This window comes from Acipenser ruthenus, chromosome 41, assembly GCF_902713425.1.
Source record: "Acipenser ruthenus chromosome 41, fAciRut3.2 maternal haplotype, whole genome shotgun sequence".
Taxonomy (NCBI): domain Eukaryota; kingdom Metazoa; phylum Chordata; class Actinopteri; order Acipenseriformes; family Acipenseridae; genus Acipenser; species Acipenser ruthenus.
In genome coordinates, this window is record NC_081229.1 from 5,360,165 (window position 1) to 5,383,511 (window position 23,347).

The 23,347-nt window shown below is 42.7% G+C and overlaps 2 protein-coding genes across 3 annotated transcripts; both read left to right on the top strand.

Moving 5' to 3' along the window:
• Positions 1-58: 58 nt before the first annotated feature.
• LOC117433690 (transmembrane emp24 domain-containing protein 5-like) lies at positions 59-7,375 on the top strand. The gene is made up of 5 exons (XM_059010714.1): positions 59-256; positions 1,416-1,650; positions 2,906-3,003; positions 5,249-5,417; positions 5,680-7,375. The coding sequence occupies exons 2-5, from the start codon at positions 1,432-1,434 to the stop codon at positions 5,911-5,913; spliced, it is 720 nt and encodes a 239-aa protein (XP_058866697.1). The 5' UTR covers positions 59-256; positions 1,416-1,431; the 3' UTR covers positions 5,914-7,375.
• Positions 7,376-9,874: 2,499 nt separating this feature from the next.
• On the top strand, positions 9,875-22,196 carry LOC117433882 (CAP-Gly domain-containing linker protein 1-like). 2 transcript variants are annotated; one of them, XM_059010739.1, is made up of 11 exons: positions 9,875-10,447; positions 10,921-12,156; positions 12,931-13,062; positions 15,551-15,661; positions 16,622-16,738; positions 17,210-17,347; positions 17,857-18,036; positions 18,509-18,700; positions 19,846-20,028; positions 20,436-20,541; positions 21,174-22,196. In XM_059010739.1, exons 2-10 carry the CDS (start codon positions 10,948-10,950, stop codon positions 20,538-20,540), a joined length of 2,367 nt encoding a protein of 788 aa, XP_058866722.1. In that variant the 5' UTR covers positions 9,875-10,447; positions 10,921-10,947; the 3' UTR covers position 20,541; positions 21,174-22,196. The 2 variants fall into 2 exon arrangements, with proteins under 2 accessions (XP_058866722.1, XP_058866721.1); XM_059010738.1 differs by having other exon boundaries at positions 9,876-10,447; positions 12,928-13,062.
• Positions 22,197-23,347: the final 1,151 nt, after the last annotated feature.

Sequence of the window (23,347 nt, forward strand, 5' to 3'; positions counted from 1 at the left end):
TCTTTTTTTTTTTTACATCATACAGTAATTCAATAATATATCCCCACGTTGTAGTACGTTCCTGCTATAAGTGTTTTTACCTTTTCAAACTGCAAGTCCCCGCATTATTTGAACCCCTGCCGTGCGCTCACACGATCATCACCTAGCAACAACAACGTTTCTCAGAAATAGCCGCGGCTGGCCTCTCCACTCCACCAGCCGCTCGTTTCCACTGCACTGAACTGAATCTGAGCGCGGCGTTGTTCTGAAGAGAAAGGTGAGTTTGTTGAAATAAAAAAAAAACAAAAAAAAACGAAGAAATATCTATAATGTTATACCTACCCAACGCCAATTGTTACTAAAACGTTGAAGTTGAAACCGAAACGTAAGCCCGATCGTTAAAGTAAACGGTTAGCTCACGTGACGCTACTGGTTGGTAAAATAATAATAATTATCAACCGAACTGACGCTCCCCCATCGCCACCCTCCCTTCAAATGTGTAACGCAGGCCTCCAGAGACAGGTTAAAGGCTAATCCAGCGAATTACCGACAGTGTTGCCAGATTAATGATAAAAAAAAAACAAAAAAACGTCATCTAAACACGTCCAAAACAAGCCCAATTCTAGACACTCCCGTTTACACACTGAAAGAAATGATCTTACACTTTAAATTATGTTTGTAGTTTATTCTATTATTCCAGACATAAGCACACCTGGAATATTGAAGTCTACGTAAAGAAACCTCATTTATTGTGTTTTATTGATTTTCCATGTACACTTAATCCGCACAATGGGCTCTAACTTTGCTCTTGCAAAACTCGCAAGAAGCCTTTACTGTCGTCACCCGGTTCAGATCTTATCCACTCTTTTATTCCAACTTTTTTCTCCCATGATTTATTCCATCAATTTTTATATAGCGCCTTTCCTGGCAAGCAATCCCAAATAATGTATATTATTACAAATAAAAGTTAAACATTACTCAATAGGTATCGGCGCAAATGAGAATAATAACGTTATATTAAAACGTATCGGAGGCCGGTGCCTTCTGTTCACTGTTCTCCCTGAATGAAGCTACAAAGAGCACTGCTCATAGAGCCGTCTCATTGGCTGTTAAGCCGGCATTCAATTTCTTGGTTAAAAATGGTACAGCGTGAATGATGACCAATCATGTCCATGCATATTGTAAGCATACTGCGCAGCAAATTCCATAGCCCTTTATTTAAACTACTATGCTGAACCTGGCTGTGCATGATGTATGAATGGACCACATGCGTTTCTTATGGTTTTCCTTAGACATAAGCGACCAGGAATAAAAACAAACCCATAATATATGAAAAAGATGTGCATTACCATTAACCCACTAGCGCCACCTAGCTGCCCAGATTGGACCTCCAGAGACGGGAGCAGTAACACTAACCCACTTGTGTTGTTATTCAGATTAGGAGACAGTGTCATGCCGTATCCTTGCCCGCTCTTGTTGCCTCTGCTGCTGATGGTATCGGGAGGTGTTTTGCTCCCCAGGGGGGTCATGGGTATGGAGGTGGGGGTCGGCCCCCCAGGCAGATACGGGACCCCGGGACTGTCCGGGCTAACGGTCCTCATCCCGCCAGGACAGGACAGCTGTGTGTACTTCCCTGTGCAGCCCGGTGACCAGTGGATATTCTACTACCAGGTGAGTCAGAGGCTGCCAGGGGTGTTAAGAGTTCAAACGTCAGCCACGTGCTAAACATTTAGAATTGTACTTCAATGAAAGAAAAAGCACACCAAATATTAGCTTTTCTTTGTGTAGAATGTAGTCCAGTTTATTTCATATTAATTATTGCTTACTGTCTTTTCTATATTATATGAAATGCTATACACATACAGTCTTATGCAGAATCTGTGTTGCACCATCCATGCATCGTTTCCAGAACAGCTGATGCATCGATGCCCTAAAAAAAGTCATTTAAAGCTACTGATAATATACAGTATTGAATAGCTACTACTGAAAACTAATTACATCAATTAAACAATTATGCATAACTCTACTAAAAAATGTCTTCCCTGATTTTCGTCTTGATTAGCGCCAAGTGGGGCTAAAAGCACACGAATAATCCATTGAATAATTAAACAAGTAAATTCAAGTAACGGCTGGTTCATTTTCAGCAACAACAGAGATTCTTTCTTCTATCTGATTTCTGAACCCAGATAGCATCCTCATTCTTTGCTTTTAAAGAGGAATGCAGCTTGCTTGCAAGCCATGCTGAAAACATGCTTGCTTGGGACTGATGTTGCTGAGATACTTAAGATCTTTCTGGCCAAGCAGGCTACTTTTGGAAAGCGATCTTTGTTGTTTTTGCACCATTCATTTATGTGTAGTGGTTTAAAATAGATCAAATAAACCCAAACACAATTACCTTCCTTTTATTAAATCAGGTGTGAATGCGTATAGTCAAAACTCAAGCAGGGAGAGGAAGAGGTGTCAAAAGTAACAAAACAAAAAAACGATGCACATGCTTGACTGTTGATGGTGGTCAAACGATACGATGGATCAATGCATTACCCCAGCCTTACTGCAGGAATTTATCAGAAGTGATGGAAGCCTTCTTGTGCTGGTTTTCCTGTTTGGGGACAAATATTGCCAGTATGTTCCAGTTTAAACAGATAGATGCCTTCATATCCTCCCCTTATTCTCATATTCTTTATAACTCGTGCTGAAGCATGTGCAGCCCAAGTTCCATCAGTTCAATAAGCGTTTCTTCAGACGTATGAAAAAACTTCCCTTAACACAATAAAGGACAGCCTATACCACTTTAATTTATAAAATAGTGAAGGTGCAGTGACAGTGTTTGCCCACCAGGTGGCACTTCCTGCCTTGATGTCCCTGTGTGACGTGTACTGCAATGTGCATGTCTACCTGCATGTGACCATGTTTGTGTATTTGGCAGGTGATTCGGGGGGCGCAGAGTGGAGTTGATTTCTACATTCTCAACCCAGCTCATCACTTCCTAGTGTTGGACAAGAGGCAAGCCAGTGGCAAACACAGGTACTGAACCACCACTGTGTGTGTGTGTGTGTGTGTGTGTGTGTGTGTGTGCATGTTTACAGTGTTTACACCAGCAAATTTGTAGAGGGCACCAAGGCCACTAGACTTAAGTCAAGGCTGAAGTGTAGGATGTTGTGTAATTTTTCTTTTAAAGCTAATTATTAGCCACAGAAAAACACAGTTTAACTTAATAATAACTATTTATTTGTTCGAAAATTTTTGTATGAACTGTTGTGTGGCTACTGGCCCAAGGCAGTTTATTTTTTTTTTAATTATACAGCTTCCGTGCTAATTGCATTTCGATTAAAAGATAATTTAAATGAATTTTAACAGCAGCAACACTAAAGTCAGATTCACAAATAGCAAGATACCGCAGCATAATAAATTTGTTTTGTATTTGTTCGGATCTTGATAAAAACACAAGGATCATAAACAAGACTTTAGACATAAATTCATGTTTCAAGCTAGAGATAATGCAAGAATGAGTAATGACAAAAGCATTTTGTTTTAACCAGTAATGTTACAAAAATGTAAAAAAGCTGTATGTAAATGTGCTTTCTCTATTTACTGTACACTGAAGGTGCTGAAAGATACCCTATTTGATAAATGCATTATAAAAAACAGTTCCTCCGCCCCCACTCCTCCATAGCAGCTGCTCTTTGTTACACTGAGCTCCTTCGCACGATGACAGTTTTACTGCTCGGAGGAACACAGCCCTATCAGCGAGGCCGAATAAGAGGGCAATTCAGCAGTCGACAGACAGGGGGTAGCTGAGCCAGGCAGAGAGATCCCTGACCAGAGAATGAAACCCTCCCCACCGGCTAATTGCATTGCTGCTGGGCAGCCCACCAGCCCGGCAACCAGCAGCCTAGATTCGATTCTCCCAGCGCTGAAGGCATTAGCTTTTACTGCTACCCCACGGGACCATTTTGTTAAATTTGAATAACATTCTACACAGTTTAACATAAGCTAAACTCAGAAATATCGTTCCCTGGGGTAACATACTAAATGCAGAGTCGCTGTGTTGCATTTATGGATGTGGGCGTTGACTCAGGCAGGGGAGAACTTACAGGCATGATTGCAGAGGGAGTATTTTATATATTAGGTTGGTAGATTACGCTTACAATTAAGCATGCTTACATTTCAAAGGTAAAGCCCAGCACACAGTCACGATAAAGAATCAAGAAGGGCAGTTAACATATTTAATGACTGGTGAAATACAATTCAGAGCTGCTGCAGTATGTCCACTGTTTTGTCATTTCAAATATTTTCACAGTGCAAAAGCACATCATGAAAAAGGTGAAAAACGCTAGAATAAAAGTTACATTTAAAAAAATATATAAATCCGAGAAATTTGCGATCCACTAAAATAAAGGGCTTTACATAATCTCTGCAAGTAACAAATTGCAGTGTCCAGTGTGAAAACACAACCCGAAATAATAAATTAACATGCAAAGTAGCACTATAGTATTAAAATGTTCAATACAAAATAAATGGTGCCTGAGTTACAAACTCTTACAGTGTCTAAAAAAGAAATATATAGATTGTAGCGTGACAGGAAAGCGTAATCAATCAGACTGCAGAGTCTGTATTATCTGATCCGAGTCAAACTCCACGTCTTGGTTATCTGAACTGAAGATAACCCAAACCCTGACTCAATCAATGCACAAAGCAACTACTTAGGCAGTTTTTTTCTATTCACATGAGCCGTGATATTTCCCCCTCAGGCATTATTTGCGCATGGTTATTAAAAACTGGAAATGAATGTTGAAAATGTTACTTTCAGTTAAAGGTTGGGGGTTGGGGGCGATTGTTCAAACCGGGGTGTTGACTCGGCAGAATCTGGTATCTTGTAATCTTTGAAATAAAGTGTCCTGTATGTTTTCTAGCACAGCTCTGCACTAGAGAGAGCTGGTGAAATATAAAGACACTTTGGCTGATCTAGCATACATTATGCATCTTGTATAGCAAGCTACTGGAACTGAAGAGCAGCTCCTGAACCCATAGTCAAAGCACCTTAACACAGACAATTCAAAGCCCGCTGTAAGACAGATGAGATAGTAAAGTGACAATATGTGTGATTGATTTTGTTATAGTTATTAAATCTGTTTTATTGCCTCTCGGATATCATGAATGTGCTTGGACAGGTTGATCTGCTTTGCCATTAGACAGTGCTGTCAGCTTTCACCCGGGTCTTGTACTTCTCAATGTGACTGGTATTGGCATTCTCACTTCCCTCTCTCAGAATCCAGATGGAGCGGGTCGGAGATCACACGATGTGTTTTGATAATTTCTTCAGCTTCACAGAGGAGAAAGTGGTCAGCTTTCACCTGCTGCTGCGCTATAGGATACAGGAGAGCACCGCCAACAGGCCAGACAACAGAACTGCAGGGCGGTCCCTCACTTCCATGGAGGTGACTGCACGGTAGAATGTATATAAAAAAAGTATATTGTATTACAGTGTGTGAGTCTCGTGTGTATCAGTGTATGAGTCTTGTATGCATTAGTGTGTCAATGTGAGTCTTGTGTGTATTACAGTGTGTGTCTCAGTGTGAGTCTCGTGTGTATTGCAGTGTGTGTGTCAGTGTGAGTGTCGTGTGTATTGCAGCATGTGAGTCTCGTGTGTATTGCAATGTGTGTCATGTTCTCTATCATTCTCTCTCTCTGTATTGTCAGAACTCGCTGGCCCTGCTGAGGGAGCGTCTCCTGCGCTGTGGGCTGTACCAGCGGGTCTTGCGCTACGGGATGGTTCTGGATCATGAGGAGCAGTCCCTCAATGCCTGGCGGGTTCAGTTTTGGTCTGCTTTTATCCTGCTGCTGGTCCCCTGTGTCTCTGCTTTGCAGGTGTACGCAGTCAAGGCTCAGTTCAGGGGTCCTACCATCTACACAGGCTTCCGAGTACGCAACTAGCCGTCCAGTGGAGCCCCCAATACAGACTGCTGCTCTTCACTGCCTTAAACAGGGCTGGTAACAGCTCAGAATGTCAAACAACAGCCAAGTGACTTCAAATTTTAAACGTTTAGTAAATGGCAGAAAAACAAGCAACAAGCAGGCCAGTTATAGGTGCTAGCCTTACCCTTATAAAAGTTTACATAAGAAAAGCATAGCAGAGTGCAATAGGGCATGGTAAAAACCTGGTAAAGAATAGGTAAGCATTGTAAAGAATAGTGAGATATGTAGGAATAGCATATTAATACGCATGGCTAACTATGGTAAATGCATAGTATAACCACGGGGAAACAGCAAAAATAACATTAACTTTTATAAGGGTAGTCTACAGAGTAGGCCAATTTATTTCATTTTCATGATTTCATGTCTTTTCCACATTTAATTCAATGCTGTTGTGTTGTATTAATTCTTAAAAAGCGATGGAGGGCTTCTTGTGTTGGCTCATCTGATTGGTTTGCAACCAATACGTTTAAACGACAATCGGAAACCCCATTTATACCCTCTGAATCTGCATAGTATTTCTGTTTTAAAAAATCTTTATGATGTGTTTCAAACAAAATGTTTCTACTCATGGATATTTGGCACTTTTAATAAAAGTCACATCGGTATGTTTTATATTTTATATTTGAGGCACAATTACTGAGCAAAGTGGAAATTGCATATTGTTTTATATTATATACAGTGTGTTACACATGTGTTCAGCCTGCTTTGAAGTAGCGGCTGCCTGTTGACACACATCTGTAGAGATGTAGGGAACTGGGAGAGTGGTTCTGAATTCTCAACACACCATTATAAGTTTTATTAGCTAACCCACATCATAAACCTGGCTAATCTGCTGTCTAACCATTTACTGTGTGCAAAGATGGAAATAAGGCTCCCATTGCATAGCAGTTTGATCCATTCCTGGTTTTACTGTGTTTAATAAGACACACCTGAGCTTGTTACCTATACACTGTGGCTAATCAAGCTTGTATTAAAACCTGGAATGGGTACTATTGCTTTGCATCCCTAGTGTGTGTGTAAATTGGAATAAATTGATTTGCTCCAGTGCCAAGTTTTCCATTTTGTGAAATACAGCAGAATAAAAAAAACTGTACAATTTTTATTTATGTGCTGTATTGGTAACAAAAGGCTTTGTTAATCTAGTTCAACAAGTGTGTGTGTGATCATTTTAATAGTGCTGCCGGGGATCAAACAAAGTCTCCACACAAGCTGGGTATGTCATTGTGAGAACATAGGCTTTAACCTGTAAATATAGCAATGCAGAATAATTTACTTTAGTCCCCAACTTTAATTACTGCAGCAATCCATTCCCATGTGCAGATTAGAATAGTAAATATATAAGAGGGTCAATGCAGGAGCCCTTCTACACACAAGAAACAAGTAGGTGTGTGTGTGTGTGTGCGTGACAGTGAGTAGATGTGTGTGACACCAGCATATTTGCAATATTTACTTTAAGCCAGGTCGGTACTGGAAGTCAGAGGTCTGCTATTCAAATATGAAATATTCAAATAGTATCTGAACAATAACTTGTTTGTTATCAATATAAGCAGGTTTCAAAATGTGCAGAGTGGACCTACTGTACTGTACAAGGATATAAATGAAGCACACATCACACACACACTAATAGACTGTAGATACTTGCCATGAATCCCATGAATAAGAACCTTACTGCAGGCAGACAGTACACAAGTTTACTTTTGTCACTGAAAGGCAGCACATAGCCTAGTGGATTAACTGGTTTATCGTGGTAGGTTTCCTCTGTAATTTGGCAGTTTTCCCATGGGTACACCTGGCATTTACCATTGTTTGTCATGTTTTTTTTTTTTTTTATATCCTTTAGCATACCTCTCAATTACAATATTTACCCATGCTTTCACTATACTTTATTAGAATTTGCCTTGCTTTCACAACAGAAAACTTATAAGGGTTTGTGGCAGGCCGGGAAGAGAATAGCACACACAGAGACAGCACGGGTAGCAATTTCTATTATTTGACGTTCTTGTCTTGCGACTCGCTTCGTTCCGCCTCTGAACACACACCCCGTTCAGCCAAAGCTGCAGGTCTTTTATATTGTGGCCGAGGGGTCAGCTGGCTATCAATTATCCAATGTATCCCTCAGCCACATTCAGCACGGGGTTTCTCAGATGCGTGGTCAATAGCCAGTTTGTCAGTGATCACTCACTGTTGACACATTCTCACGATTTTATCTGGCTGTAAACAATGACAATAAAACAGCGTGTTTTAAATACACAAAGCAGTGCATTAATAATACAATGAATACAAAATAACACAAAACAATCATTTCATTTCATTTGTATTTAGCAGACGCCTTTATCCAAGGCGACTTACAGAGACTAGGGTGTGTGAACTATGCATCAGCTGCAGAGTCACTTACAATTACATCTCACCCAAATGACGGAGCACAAGGAAGTGAAGTGACTTGCTCAGGGTCACACAATGAGTCAGTGGCTGAGGTGGGATTTGAACCGGGGACCTTTTGGTTACAAGCCTGTTTCTTTAACCACTGGACCACACAGCCTCCTAATATGCACAGGGGCGGGGAACAGTACTGTTGCAATTAAATATGAAGGAGCAGCTATTTTATACTACTCCCTTTCCTGTGTTAAGATGTTTGCAGTTGTTCTTATTTGAATTACTTAAATATGTTTTTACTAATAGAAAGACATTTACATTTAATATATGTTGGCAGGCAACTAGAACTGAAGAGCAGCTCCTGAACTCACAGCCAAAGCAACTTAACACAGACTTACCAAAAATGAAAAAACAAAAACACAATGTTTGAGTCATTGCAATAAGAACTATTATGTATTACTGCAAACATCATAAGTTGGAAAATGTAATCTGAAGTTGATTATTCTTAGTTTACTTTAATGCTTGCATGAAATTCACATATACTGGGCATGCCCTTATAAAAGTTTACCAGTAAAAGCACAGCAAAGTGTAATAAAGCACAGGTAAGCACTAAATCCCTGAGGTATGGAAAGCATAGGTAAAATAGGTAAAGTATGCATAGTACATGCATACTATATGGGAAAACTGCAAAATTACAGTGGTAAACTTGTATATAAGAACATAAGAAAGTTTACAAACGAGAGGAGGCCATTCAGCCCATCTTGCTCGTTTGGTTGTTAGTAGCTTATTGATCCCAGAATCTCATCAAGCAGCTTCTTGAAGGATCCCAGGGTGTCAGCTTCAACAACATTACTGGGGAGTTGGTTCCAGACCCTCACAATTCTCTGTGTAAAAAAGTGCCTCCTATTTTCTGTTCTGAATGCCCCTTTATCTAATCTCCATTTATGACCCCTGGTCCTTTTGTGTCATGTCAGGCAGAATCGAGTTCCCCAGGTGTTCATGTTTAGAAGGAACACATCCTTTAATATTGGATAGAAATATGTGGTTAGTCCTGTACAGAGCAGTGGCTATCAACATACTTGCTTCCACACCTGTTTAGCTTCTCTACTCCACCCTGTCCTGAGTTTTATTTGTGCTTCTCTGTAACTGAAGTTATTCTCAGACTGCAGAGTTGTCACGTACCTGTCACAGGCTCGCCGAAGGAAGTCTGAAGTTGAATCTGAAATACCAGGACATGCAAACAAAATGAACAGCCAGCGAGGCCTTTTTCTACTGTAGAATGCACTACAGCAGGGTCAGCTCCACCACTACACAATGAATTGGGCATTGTCTCCAGCTTTAGTTAAACTGCATAAATGTAAGTAAACAATCGCCCAGAGATAATATAATAAGCATACAGCTGAACAATGGGGCTCCAGTGAAACTAAACCAAATTGCAAACAGTATCACAAGTTAATTATATTTTTCAATAACAATACTGGAGCTTTAACTTAATAAGCGTAGCCCCTGTTCTAAAGGGGCGGGATTTCAGATGGGGGGAAAGAAAGTTCTACGCGTGCAGGTAGATACGTGACGTCACCGAGGTGAACAGGTCTTCCTGGTTTGATCAGTAAAACTTCCTGCGTCAACGTTGGACGAGTCACAGGTCGAAAAAGGCGCTGCTTCACGAACTACAGCAACAGTCTCGTTTTTAAATTATTACAGTAATCGCAAAGTTTTGTTTGTTCGCTTTTTTTAAAAGCGTATGTAATGTAAACTTTTAAACCTGTGCAGAGTACAACGTGTTATGTTGTGATTTTTTTTTTTAAGTAACTATTATTCAGGGCTCAGTTACCAGCACGCATTTGTTTATTTGGTTTATTTTTTGTAATAATACTTGTAAAGTCATCTGTTGTAGTTTTTAATCAGACGATTGTTATTTTTATTTAATGAAACATATTTTGTAAGAACGCATACGCTGTACACGTTTACGTTTTCTAAGAACTACTGCTGCCAAACAAGTGAAACTATAACATAGTTATTTATTTTAAAAGAGCGCAAAAAACAAAACAAAAAAAATCCCCTTTATATACTCAAGGTTACTGGAAACTCTACAAATGGAAACTATTTGATTCTGCAGGTAAGAGTACACATTTTATTTGTGTTTGTAATCATTTAAAACCCATAACAGGACTGCAGAAGTTAAGGTGAGTTTTATTAGCCTGTTTCAGAGCTTACCTATTTGCATGGACAATCACGTTGGTTAAAATGTCCTTTCCTGTTTCTGTCCCATAAGAAGGGGATTCTTGCCTTGTTTCAGATGTTTTTTTGACGGGTACTGTTTATGTTAGTTGCTTGTTTGTGCTTCTCCTTCACCTGCCCAGTTGAGTCTGAAACAAAGGCGTTATATAACTAATAAAAACCTCCCAATTTTTACTAAGTGTGTGCTGTGCTATTTGGTGAAGTTGTACAAACGTATGCACCAGGCGTTTAGCTAAGGAACACTTACAGCTAATTACTCTAATGTTAAATAATATCATCCAGTACATGGAATTACATTTTGTCTCTCTTACCCTCTTTATTACATTTGGTCTCTATTATTCTCCTTTCAAGAACGCTCTGAACCCTGACAGGTCCACCATGAGCCTGAACGAATTCTGCCGCGTGTGCGGTTCGGCGTTGAAAGGAAACCAGCGACGCTGGATATTCGGGAAGCAGCAGACCTCAGGAACCAAGACCAGTCCTGGAAACAGGAGTCTCACTGGGAAGGGGGGTCGGGAATGGGGCAGCTGTGCTTCCCTCAACTCTCCTTCAACGGCCTCCTCGTCTTCCCCCAATTCCAGAATGGACCTGCTCGCCATCCTCACTCACGTGCTGGGCAGGGAGATACCAAGGAAAGACGGGCGGGGGGAGTTTCTGTGCGGGAAGTGCGTGTCTGTTTTGGAGCGTGTCTTCAAGTTCGACACGGTCATCGCGAGGGTCCGCACCCTGTCCCTGGAGAAACTGCAGCGCCTGGCTTCTGAAAAGGAGAAAATGTGCAGCTGGATGTCCGGCATTTACACACGCCGCCACTTCAATTCCAGGAAGTCAAACACCAGCGTGGGGGATAGAATGAGTGACGTAGACTCGAGCGATGGCTACCAGGCCATGCTGAGAGAGAACATGGCGCTTTCTGAATACGAATGGTGGTCTGAGAAGTGGGATGCTTGTCCCTATTACAGGAAGACAGGAAAATGCTGCCAGAAAGGGAAGAATTGTGAAGGATGCAATGCTCTGAGAGTCTCTGATTCAGATTATGAGTCAGTGTGTGGCGTACCCAGACGACTCGCCAACAGCACCCATCTCCAGAACTTCTCCCCCTCCCCATTCGCCTCCTCCCGAGACAAATCCAGAAGCATGCCTCTCGATTGGCTGAATCGCTCCTATTCCAGTTTCAAAACCTCTCGAAAATGCAGCAGCACCTTGAGTGTCGGCTCAAGCCAATCGCTGAGCTGTGACACCCCGGGTCCCACCTCTAGGTCCAACTCTGTCCTATCGCTGGACTCTGAGGGCTTTCCGGACCCTTTCGATTGGCCGGTTGGTGACATCGACGTGACGTCGTCGGTTTTGATGGAAGTTTTGAGGAAGATCCTTGAGATTGAATATAGGCCCGTTCAGTCCCCCCCTCGGAGCAAGATTCCTGTCAGGGACAGTGCTGGTCAGGGGAGGGGAGGGACTCCAGGGAGGCAGGAGAGGGGAGGCGTGGGGGGTCTACAAAGGGCGCTGAGTTTCGGAGAGTCACTGGATGGAGAGAATGAAGAAGACGTCTTGACTGAACTCAGAGATGAGTATCTACCACTGAACAGAGGGGTGAGTGGGAGAGGATATTGAGGCTGATGAAAGTTTAGATATTTTTGATTAATTTATTTTTGATTGGGTCTGATTGTGTTAAGGTGCTTTCCCTTGTATTCAGGAACTTCAGTTCTACTTGTCTGCCATGGGCGCATATTACATTAATCGCTTACTGTTTTTTTTACCATCAAGAACACAGCTAATTTGGATATAAGGTTCCTGATGTATAGCTGTGCATTCGATGATGCTGGTGCTTACAATCATAGACACTTGAATGATCTAGCCTACTTTTATGTATGTCTATGGCAGGCAACTATAACTGAAGAGCAGCTTCTGAACTCAAGTGGAAGAACCTTAACACAGACATAAAAAAGGAATAGAATATTAAAAGGACAGTGTTATATATTTAATAAAAAAAATACCGTGCATATCAGAGTTATTGAGAGAATCTAGGTGTATAGTGGAGATGTTCTGTCTGCATGTCGCCCTTGAGAGAACTGCTTACCCAATTCTGAAGAAAGTTGGTCAGGATATTCTTTTGCACCAGTTCTTACATTATATCAGAACTGCTTATCCAATTGTGATAAAACCTGCCAAGGACATTCTTAGAACAGGACATTCTTAGAACAGGACATTCTTTTTCCTTGTGCCCGTGCAGGTCATGGTGATTTACTTCCAGTCTCTTGATGATACTGGGGGTTGTATCTGTGTGTTTCCAGTCGTGGTTATTCTGACTGACTGGTGTTTCTACAGTACTGGTGAATGTAATGCTGCTCCTTTGTCTCGTAGAAGCTGGTGGAGAGACAGAAGCTGCACACTGCAGTCAGGCAGCTGAGAGGACAGCTAGAGCAGGCCCAGGCTCAGATCAGGACCCTACAGGAGCAGCTGGAAGACGGGGCTACCCACCCAGTGGGTGCATCTAAGGTGTGTGAAGAAGGGGCTGTTGCAGACTATCCGTTTTGATACTGTCAGCGTAGCCTAAACGTGAATGAACTGAATTTGTGAGTTTACAGGCCAAATTACATTTTCTGTCGGTAAGCACGCCAATAGAACTAAAAAATATATATGACTACATTTTAAACTGTATGAAGCAGACTATGAATAAACCCTGAATATTAAATAAATAACCTGACACTGTGTAGTTACTACTGTATTCCAATCAGGGTAGCAGAACATCCAGATTCCAAACCTCTCCGAACCAAATAATGATACATTTAAAATTAACAAAAGACAAATTATAGGCTAGGTTTAATATTTCTATTTATTTTCGAGTCTGATAACGGATTCGATTAGCTGTGCAAAAAACAGCTAAGGAGGTGTTTTCAGGCAGCAGCTGATTCTGAAGCTGACATGAGGATGTTCCTGTCAGCTCATAAAGAAATGCAGCTGGAAGAAAATCTTTGAGTCCTTGGCACACATTGTACGCAACCATTCTGCCATCCTGATTCCAGCATTGAAGATGTTGAGAGAGATGTTTTGAAATGTTTCCCATTTCATTATTTTTTGCTCCTGAGTATTTCTAAAATTATGAGGAGCGCTCCCATTGACTCTCACTATATTGTGGTATTTGTGACGTGTTGGTGTGGTGAGAGTGAGCTGTGGCTGGGTGGGTTCAGCAGCAGTGATATTAAGCAGTGCTGACTGTGGCTGGCTGGGTTCAGCAGCAGTGATATTAAGCAGTGCTGGCTGGGTTCAGCAGCAGTGATATTAAGCAGTGCTGTCTGTGGCTGGCTGGGTTCAACAGCAATGATATTAAGCAGTGCTGGCTGGGTTCAGCAGCAGTGATATTAAGCAGCTAGCTGTGGCTGGCTGGGTTCAGCAGCAGTGATATTAAGCAGTGCTGACTGTGGCTGGCTGGGTTCAGCAGCAGTGATATTAAGCAGTGCTGGCTGGGTTCAGCAGCAGTGATATTAAGCAGTGCTGACTGTGGCTGGCTGGGTTCAGCAGCAGTGATATTAAGCAGTGCTGGCTGGGTTCAGCAGCAGTGATATTAAGCAGCTAGCTGTGGCTGGCTGGGTTCAACAGCAATGATATTAAGCAGTGCTGGCTGGGTTCAGCAGCAGTGATATTAAGCAGCTAGCTGTGGCTGGCTGGGTTCAGCAGCAGTGATATTAAGCAGTGCTGACTGTGGCTGGCTGGGTTCAGCAGCAGTGATATTAAACAGTGCTGACTGTGGCTGGCTGGGTTCAGCAGCAGTGATATTAAACAGTGCTGACTGTGGCTGGCTGGGTTCAGCAGCAATGATATTAAGCAGTGCTGTCTGTGGCTGGCTGGGTTCAACAGCAATGATATTAAGCAGTGCTGGCTGGGTTCAGCAGCAGTGATATTAAGCAGCTAGCTGTGGCTGGCTGGGTTCAGCAGCAGTGATATTAAGCAGTGCTGACTGTGGCTGGCTGGGTTCAGCAGCAGTGATATTAAGCAGTGCTGGCTGGGTTCAGCAGCAGTGATATTAAGCAGTGCTGACTGTGGCTGGCTGGGTTCAGCAGCAGTGATATTAAGCAGTGCTGGCTGGGTTCAGCAGCAGTGATATTAAGCAGTGCTGTCTGGCTGGCTGGGTTCAGCAGCAGTGATATTAAGCAGTGCTGGCTGGGTTCAGCAGCAGTGATATTAAGCATCTAGCTGTGGCTGGCTGGGTTCAGCAACAGTGATGTTAAGCAGTGCTGGCAGGGTTCAGTAGTAGTGATATTAAGCAGCTAGCTGTGGCTGGCTGGGTTCAGCAGCAGTGATGTTAAGCAGCTAGCTGTGGCTGGCTGGGTTCAGCAGCAGTGATATTAAGTAGTGCTGTCTGTGGTGGGATTGCCCTGGCTTGTTTGCACCTGTTGTTTGCCTGCACTCAGCTCCCTGTGTATTTCCCTAGTCTGAGCTGAATCCAGCAGGAATGAGTCAGCGGTTCAGCAGGATCCTGAGCATTGCCTTGGAGACAGGGTGTGTGCATGTGTACAGAGCAGTAACCCTTTAATAGTGGAGCTGCTTTAAAACTGGAGGGGTGGAGTTCAGTGTGTGCAGGGATGGCAGTAAGACTCCCATTGCATAGCAGTTTGATCCATTCCTGAGACACCTGAGCTTGTTACATACATACATACATACATACATACTGTGGCTAATCAAGCTTGGTATTAAAACCTGGAATGGGTGAAACTGCTATGCAATAGAAGTCTTATTTGCATCCTTGTTAAGTGTTAAAGCCTACAGCAAAACTCATACCTGTTTAAGAAACAGTACAAAAAGTTTGAAAAGTGCTAGCATATTGGACCCTTATTACATAACCCTCTGATTTATTTCAGACTTAATTGTCAAATGGGTTTAATATCTGTTTATCTGTATTTTCTATCATTTGGTGATTGCAGTGCTGGAGCAGCCTCTGTTGCATTGCATTGTAACTTTTTCTGCGCTTATGATTTTTGTTTTATAGAATCCAGCGCCCCCAAGCCTCATATCGAAGGAATGGCATGAGTCCCAGGCTGAAGCTGTGCTAATCGACAGCCTGGGAGACAGGCTGCACAGCACAGAGCGCATTGCACAGGTACAGCATGGCGCAGTTTAAACAGGGAGAGTGAATCTACAGTGTAGAGGTGTGAGGATAGTACCTGCTGCACAGGGAGTGAATCTACAGTGTAGAGGTGTGAGGATAGTACCTGCTGCACAGGGAGTGAATCTACAGTGTAGGGGTGTCAGGATAGTACCTGCTGCACAGGGAGTGAATCTACAGTGTAGAGGTGTGAGGATAGTACCTGCTGCACAGGGAGTGAATCTACAGTGTAGAGGTGTGAGGATAGTACCTGCTGCACAGAGAGTGAATCTACAGTGTAGGGGTGTGAGGATAGTACCTGCTGCACAGGGAGTGAATCTACAGTGTAGGGGTGTGAGGATAGTACCTGCTGCACAGGGAGTGAATCTACAGTGTAGGGGTGTCAGGATAGTACCTGCTGCACAGGGAGTGAATCTACAGTGTAGAGGTGTGAGGATAGTACCTGCTGCACAGGGAGTGAATCTACAGTGTAGAGGTGTGAGGATAGTACCTGCTGCACAGAGAGTGAATCTACAGTGTAGGGGTGTGAGGATAGTACCTGCTGCACAGAGAGTGAATCTACAGTGTAAGAGTGTGAGGATAGTACCTGCTGCACAGAGAGTGAATCTACAGTGTAAGAGTGTGAGGATAGTACCTGCTGCACAGAGAGTGAATCTACAGTGTAGAGGTGTCAGGATAGTACCTGCTGCACAGGGAGTGAATCTACAGTGTAGAGGTGTCAGGATAGTACCTGCTGCACAGAGAGTGAATCTACAGTGTAGGGGTGTCAGGATAGTACCTGCTGCACAGGGAGTGAATCTACAGTGTAGGGGTGTGAGGATGTGGGGTCCCTAATACTAGCTGCACAGGGAATGAGAGAAAGTTGGTACGAGAGGGAAGGACATACTGTTAAAGCCCCTCCTTTGACTGTGTCCTGTATCGCCTGTCTGACCTGAGCTGTGTGCTGTGTCGCAGGAGTGCATCGCTTTGCTCCAGAGGCTGAGTCTGGGAGCCAGCTCCCCCGCAGAGCTGCGGGACCCCCTGATTGAGAAGCTGCAGGAGAGGCTAAAAGAGAGAGATGAGGCCATTGAGGTGAGGGGAGAGTCTCTCACACACACACACACACACCCACACACATACACCATGTCTGTTAGGGGTGTAACGATACACTGATACAATACGTTTAATGTTCTAATGGGCTAATTGTATAGGATGCATAATAAGATCAAATTATCATTTAATGATGGGCTGTTTTAAGACAAAAAAATAAATGAGACAGAAGAGTGTATTCATACCAACTGAAAAATACTTGTTCTTCATTCAAGAACCATTTGGTGAACTGCAGTGAGCCATGTTGTGGTTTTGGTCTTGTATCCCAATACATACCTCTATTACACGGGATGAAATATAGTGGAGGCAGTCGTGCAGTACACGTGCATGCTGTACATCACCCTTCACATGTTTGCATATATCTGGAAAACCACTTATTAAATTGTGTTTGAACTTAATATGAACATTTAGCTGCTCAGAAACTCATTCTTGCTCTTTTCGTTTTGTTTCCAGCGCGCTGCGGAGGCAAAGTTTTCTGAGCTGAAGGCGATGGAGAGAGAGGTGCAGAGTCTGAGACAGACAGCCAGAGAGAAGGACAGGGACCTGGCACGCCTCGCAACCGTGCTGCAGAGCAACGAGGACACCATCCATGTGAGCACAGCACACACACAGGCACTGACTGGAGGAAACAAGGGAAGAGAGCAGCAGTTAGTGCTTCCATCAGTGTTACTGAAACTAGAAGAAACTGAGTCAAGCAGACAAGCGTTTCAGCTAGAGCCTTCATCAGTGTTACTGAAACTAGAAGAAACTGAGTCAAGCAGACAAGCGTTTCAGCTAGAGCCTTCATCAGTGTTACTGAAACTAGAAGAAACTGAGTCAAGCAGACAAGCGTTTCAGCTAGTGCCTTCATCAGTGTTACTGAAACTAGAAGAAACTGAGTCAAGCAGACAAGCGTTTCAGCTAGTGCCTTCATCAGTGTTATTGAGATAGCAGGATGTGGTGGAGGAGCATTTCTGTTGACAAGTATTGAATGGTCGAGGAGTTTTGACATGAAAACCCTTGTCTGTGTGCTGGCGATTGCTTCATAATACAGTTGCTAGTGATTTGTTATAGAAGCAGTGCTGTCAGGGACATCTTGACTTTGTCTCTCTCCTCTGAAGGCCCTGCGCTGGGAGCTGTCTCAGAGGGAAGGTGCGCTGCGGGAGAGGCAGAGCTTGCTGGAGAGAGAGAGGGAAGCCTGGACACACAGAGACACTCTACAGACGGGGCTGCTGGCAGAGAGGGAGGCGCTGCTAAGCACACTGCAGGGGGCGCTGGAGAGCAGCCAGAGAGATGTACAGGTGAGACAGTGGGAGACACACACTCTGCACAGACAGGGTGGTTGAGAGGGAGGGAAGCACTGCAGGAGAGAGAGACAGACAGGCACACACACAAAGCTAACACTAAGATTAACTAAAAACTATAAGCTGTGCAAATCCAGGGTGATTCGTAATATTTTGCATTGTTTTCAAGTCTACTTAAAAATGTTGTCATTATTGAATAGCCTCTGGTGGCCAAAGATGCATCATGTACCCTCCAGAGAGGATCGTCCTGTATTTACTGTGAATGACACGTTCTTTGCTTACATAATGACATCTATGTCTTAAATACCACTTGTCCAGTTATTAGGCTATTTTTTTCCATGTCTTATTCTATTCTGTACATACTGTTGATAAACCTTATTGTCTTCCACCTTTGCAACAGAAGTGTATGTGCCTATTTGCGTTATTTGTTATAAATGCAATAAACAGTAGAGTGTGTCCATTCCACCAGGCGTTGTCGGAGTCTGTGATTGGCCAGGGATTGGAGGGGGCTGGGGCAGCTGCCCAGCTAGCCAATCAGCTGCAAGAGAAGGAAGCGATGCTGGGTCAGGTGCTGAGAGAACAGAAAGAGCAGAGTGATGCCCACTGGCAGGAGGTGAAACAGCTCCTGACTGCGCTGGAGAGCAGGGAGAACATTATACAGGTAGGAGAATGGAAGAGCAGACTTCACTGACACAGACACACCAAGTGAGATTTATTCAGGGCACACCTTCATACTTATATGCAGCACTATTGCAATAAACAAAGTTGCTGTGTCTGCAGGGATGGAAATGAGGCTCACATTAGAGCAGTTTAATCCATTCCTGGTTTCACTAAGAATTTAATAAGACGCACCTTGATACCTATTCACTGGGGCTAATTAAGCTTGTAGTAAAACCTGTAATGGGTGAAGCTGCTATGCAATAGGAGTCTTATTTCCATCCCTGTGTGATTTTATTTAGGTAATTTGTGTGCTAGACACAAATGAACATCATTAACAAAGATTACAAAATTAATAACAATAAGAATAAAAAATAAAGTGAAGGCTAAAGCCTTCAGTGTTTAATTGAGTTGTATCCCCTTGTTGTATTTAATAAACTGTTTATTTTACAAAGTCTGTTTTAGCATGTCTCCATTTAATTCTATTAAGTGTTTTTATAGCTATGTAAGAACCTCAAGTAGACCAACATTTTGGCTAATGCATTTATAGATACTGAACTGTTTCTTCTCTTGTTTGTTGAGATGGATCTTGCAATGCATATGACAGATCATCATTCAATTGAACACATAAGAAATACTAAGACTTGAATTCAACGACACGTTTCAACTCATCTTCAATGTTTTCAAACTGAAGCGTTTTGTCATGGAATTAATTATGTTTATTTGAGTATTTCTGATTTCAGTGCTATTGTGTTCCAGACGGTAAACCATAAGAAATTAAGTGAAGCAGACCAACATTTATACAAAAGCAGGGATTGAGAGCACAGAGTATTGGTTAGTAATGGTTTCAGTTTCCCTGCCAATTCAGTATTGCAGCAGGGATGGAAGTAAGACTAAGTTTGATCCATTCCTGGTTTTACTATGTTTGACACACCTGAGCTTGTTACATACTGTGGTTAATCAAGCTTGTAATAAAGTCTGGAATGGGTGAAGCTGCTATGCAAAAGAAGTCTTATTACATCCCTGTTGCAGTATTCTAGGTAATATGGAATGGCTCTCTGGTCTCGCAAGCATGAATTGCCCACAGTGCTTTGAAAAGCAGTGTTTTTTACTAGGGGTTTACAATCTGTCTTGTGTGCTTGGTTTCAGGAGCAGTCTGCGCAGCACAGCCAGGCTCTGTCTCAATCCTCCCTGGAGCTCTGCGAGGCACAGAGAGAGCTGAGAGAGAGGGAGAGGGAGAGAGCGAGGGAGGAAAGCGGAGCCGCTCTGGAGAGAGAGAGGGAGGAGAGAGGGCTGAGGAGCATGCTGGTGCAGAGGGACCGGCTCATACAGGTGAACACACCACAGGGTCCCGCCAGCCTCGTGAGACTGCAGTATAATCCTGCTTGGTGTTTGTTTACCACGTTGTTACAGAGTTTTGTTTCATTAACAGTGCAGTGATCAGACAGACCGAGCCCCACCTGTTCAGAGATAATTCCTTCTTCTAGAGTTCTATTGCAGTGTCAAACTGAACAGCATTGTGGGGCACTGTCTGCCAGGATCTTTAATGAAACTAAACTGTGGAAGAATATAGTAAACTAACAAGACACCAAATAAAAATGTATATTGTAGTGTCAAGCTAAACAGGATTGTGGGGCTCTGTCTGCAGCAAATATTGAAATTACAATTTAAAGAGTAACTTCAAAACTTCCCAAAGTATAACATTTTATTTTTGTATTTTTTTTTTTTGTCTGGAGCAGCAGGTTTTGGCCGACGCTGAGGAGAAAGACGGACTCCTGTTTGAACTGCAGCAGCAGATCGGAGAGCACTATGATTTCAGAACAGGGATGAAACAGACGCTCTGAGGTGAGGGCTCGGACTGATGCTTCTGTATGCTGTTGTGCTGCACAAACTGAGTATTCAGATTGAGCTTTCCACACATCAGGTGAGCATCATTAGTGTTGATCAGGCTGATTTACTGTTTCATGTGAAGAAACAGCTGCCTGGATTTGTGATGATTGATGATTTTCTAACTCTGCGGAGAAGAGTAATCCATAAAACCCCAGCAGCTGTTTCTTCGCTTGCTTCACTCGGAATAGTAAATTAGCCCAATCAACACTAAAGACCCTCGAACAATTGAATAATCGGTTTGCACAGCTCTGGTCTGCTTGATTTAGTCAAAAAACACTGCAGTTTGTTTGTGAGGTATGTGTGTGTGACTGTGATTTATAGCCCTTTAGACAAAGGAGGATATGTCGCTTAATTTTATTAACATCCCTTTTTTAAAAAAAGCTTTCAGATTCTTGAACCAAGCACATTTCTCTGTGCGTGTGTGTGTGTGTGTGCATTATCCTCCTATGAAAGAGAATTCCTCTCAACCAGTGAAATAATTTAACAAACAAATCATGTCTAAGTATATAAATACAACATCTCTATTTCCTGTACCAATGTATATTTATTTATGTATTTATTTATTTATATGTACAATTGGTTTAAAGGAAACCCTGTCCAAGACCACACTGCCAAAACATTTATCCAGCAAGGCAGTACAATACTGCCACCAGGTGGAGATGTTAGAAATGGCGACCACAGATTTACCAGTTCAGAGCAAAGTGAAACGCCCCCTGAGAAGAGGGGTTGAACGCTTGGCAATGATGCTCATCTGGACTTTGCCCAAGAACCGCTTCGCTGCCATCCAAACTACTGGAGAGCCTGGTTTTGCCACAATAAAGTGCCAATTTGTGTGTGTGTTTTTTTTTCTTCATTTGTACAGTTAAGTAGTGGTGAGGGGTACTGCCAGATTAACATGCTAATAATGTAGTAATAATGTCCTTTGAAAACTGCAGCGACACCATGAGGATTTGACTAGTCCAGAGCCCTCTGGATCATGCTCAGTATGTGACCTTTATACCCAGAGAACGTGGAGTAATCCTTTCACTGCCAGCGATTCGGGCTTGAACTGGCCTCCGCACTCCTTGTGCTGAGACCAGCAGTGCTGATGGGTACTGCCAAATCAGCACGCTAGATTTACATTAAGTATATTTTATTAATTTTTGTAAAAGCTGCTGCCATGGCCGCTGCAAATGAAGATTCATAAACGTACAACTGGAGTGAAGGCAGTTAGGGTGGCTGCATTTTAAATGACCCAGTTGCTGTGTCAGGTGACGTGCTATAGGGAGATATTTCTGATGCCTAGATTGCTGTCTTCAAACTGAATTTGAGTTTTTTCCAACTTACTTGAGTATATAGCTTTGTATATATATGTTTGTAAAGTGGGAAGAAGTTTAAAAACATAGAATATTACAACTGTCAAATTGCAATGGCTTGTTTGGTATTGCGGGTTTATTGTAGAAATGTAATCATGGTACTGGTATGTCATCGCTTTAACGAAGGAGCACAGGGTTAATATGATAAATATAATAGAATACAAATGGTTGCGTAGAATAAAAATAGTTGCATAAAATTAAATGCTTATGGCTAAAGAATTCTAGTAAATAAAAATCTATTTTCTATAGACACAACTTTGATAAGTTTGTTTTTTATGGTGAAAAATCTACAAGCTGAATTGATACATGTGTTGTTTATTAATTCTATTTAACCCCAATCTAATAATGATAATGAGCACATAGACCCACGCATGCAGCAGCAGACACTGAAGAGCTCCGACACGTGCGGGTCTGTATTCTCACCAACATACACAGGAGGTTCTCCCCATTAACTGCTAACCCTATTAACCAACCCAGAGAACAGGCGTGTTGCATTTTGAGGAACCAAAAGCAAAGTGCTTGGAAAGAACAAGAAAAGTGTTCAGTGTCAAATCTATTATTTATTCAGTAACACAGTAATATTATTCAGTAAACCAGTTGCAAAAGCAACACCTTCATTCTTCATTCGTTTCAATGGGCTGTGTGTGAAGTCATAATCGAGGCCATAGCTCACGACATCCATTGTTCCATCCATCCATTCCCCCTTTATTTTGTAGTCTTATTTCCTTACTATTCCACACACACACATGATTAGCTATTGTTCCAGTCCTATCTGTGTAATAAAGGTGGTGGCTGCTCCAATCCAGTTATACACCACCTACTGGTTTAGTTTTTGTTACATTCACTGTACAATGTTAGAACGGCCGCCTGTTCTCCTATACATGAATCTGCCCCCGAGGAGTATAACAGACAATTACATTAAATTGAATTGAATTCAGGGGTTGTGGGTTAAGCGCTAACAGATGAGGAGAAATGGGCATGCAGGATTTATTTTCAAAATAAAAAAGGAAAACCACTTGACGCTACCAGCAATGTACAGGAACAGAAAATGCAAAACAAAACTGCAGAACAACACTGCTAGTGCTACTCTGACAGGTCCTGCTGACACACCATCACCACGGCCAGCACTACTCTGAGAGGTCCTGCTGACACACCATCGACACGGCCAGCGCTACTCTGAGAGGTCCTGCTGACACCATCGACACAGCCAGCGCTACTCTGAGAGTTCCTGCTGACACACCATCGACACGGCCAGCGCTACTCTGAGAGGTCCTGCTGACACACCATCGCCACGGCCAGCGCTACTGTGAGAGGTCCTGCTGACACACCATCGACACAGCGCTACTCTGAGAGGTCCTGCTGACACACCATCGACACGGCCAGCGCTACTGTGAGAGGTCCTGCTG

Coding starts and splice junctions, on each gene's coding strand:
- LOC117433690 (XM_059010714.1), top strand. CDS start 1,432: ATGCCGTATCCTTGCCCGCTCTTGTTGCCTCTGCTGCTGATGGTATCG. Junction 3,004..5,248: donor CAAGCCAGTGGCAAACACAG/GTACTGAACCAC, acceptor TCCCTCTCTCAG/AATCCAGATGGAGCGGGTCG. Junction 5,418..5,679: donor GGTCCCTCACTTCCATGGAG/GTGACTGCACGG, acceptor CTGTATTGTCAG/AACTCGCTGGCCCTGCTGAG.
- LOC117433882 (XM_059010738.1), top strand. CDS start 10,948: ATGAGCCTGAACGAATTCTGCCGCGTGTGCGGTTCGGCGTTGAAAGGA. Junction 13,063..15,550: donor ACCCAGTGGGTGCATCTAAG/GTGTGTGAAGAA, acceptor TTTGTTTTATAG/AATCCAGCGCCCCCAAGCCT. Junction 20,029..20,435: donor AGAGGGACCGGCTCATACAG/GTGAACACACCA, acceptor TGTCTGGAGCAG/CAGGTTTTGGCCGACGCTGA.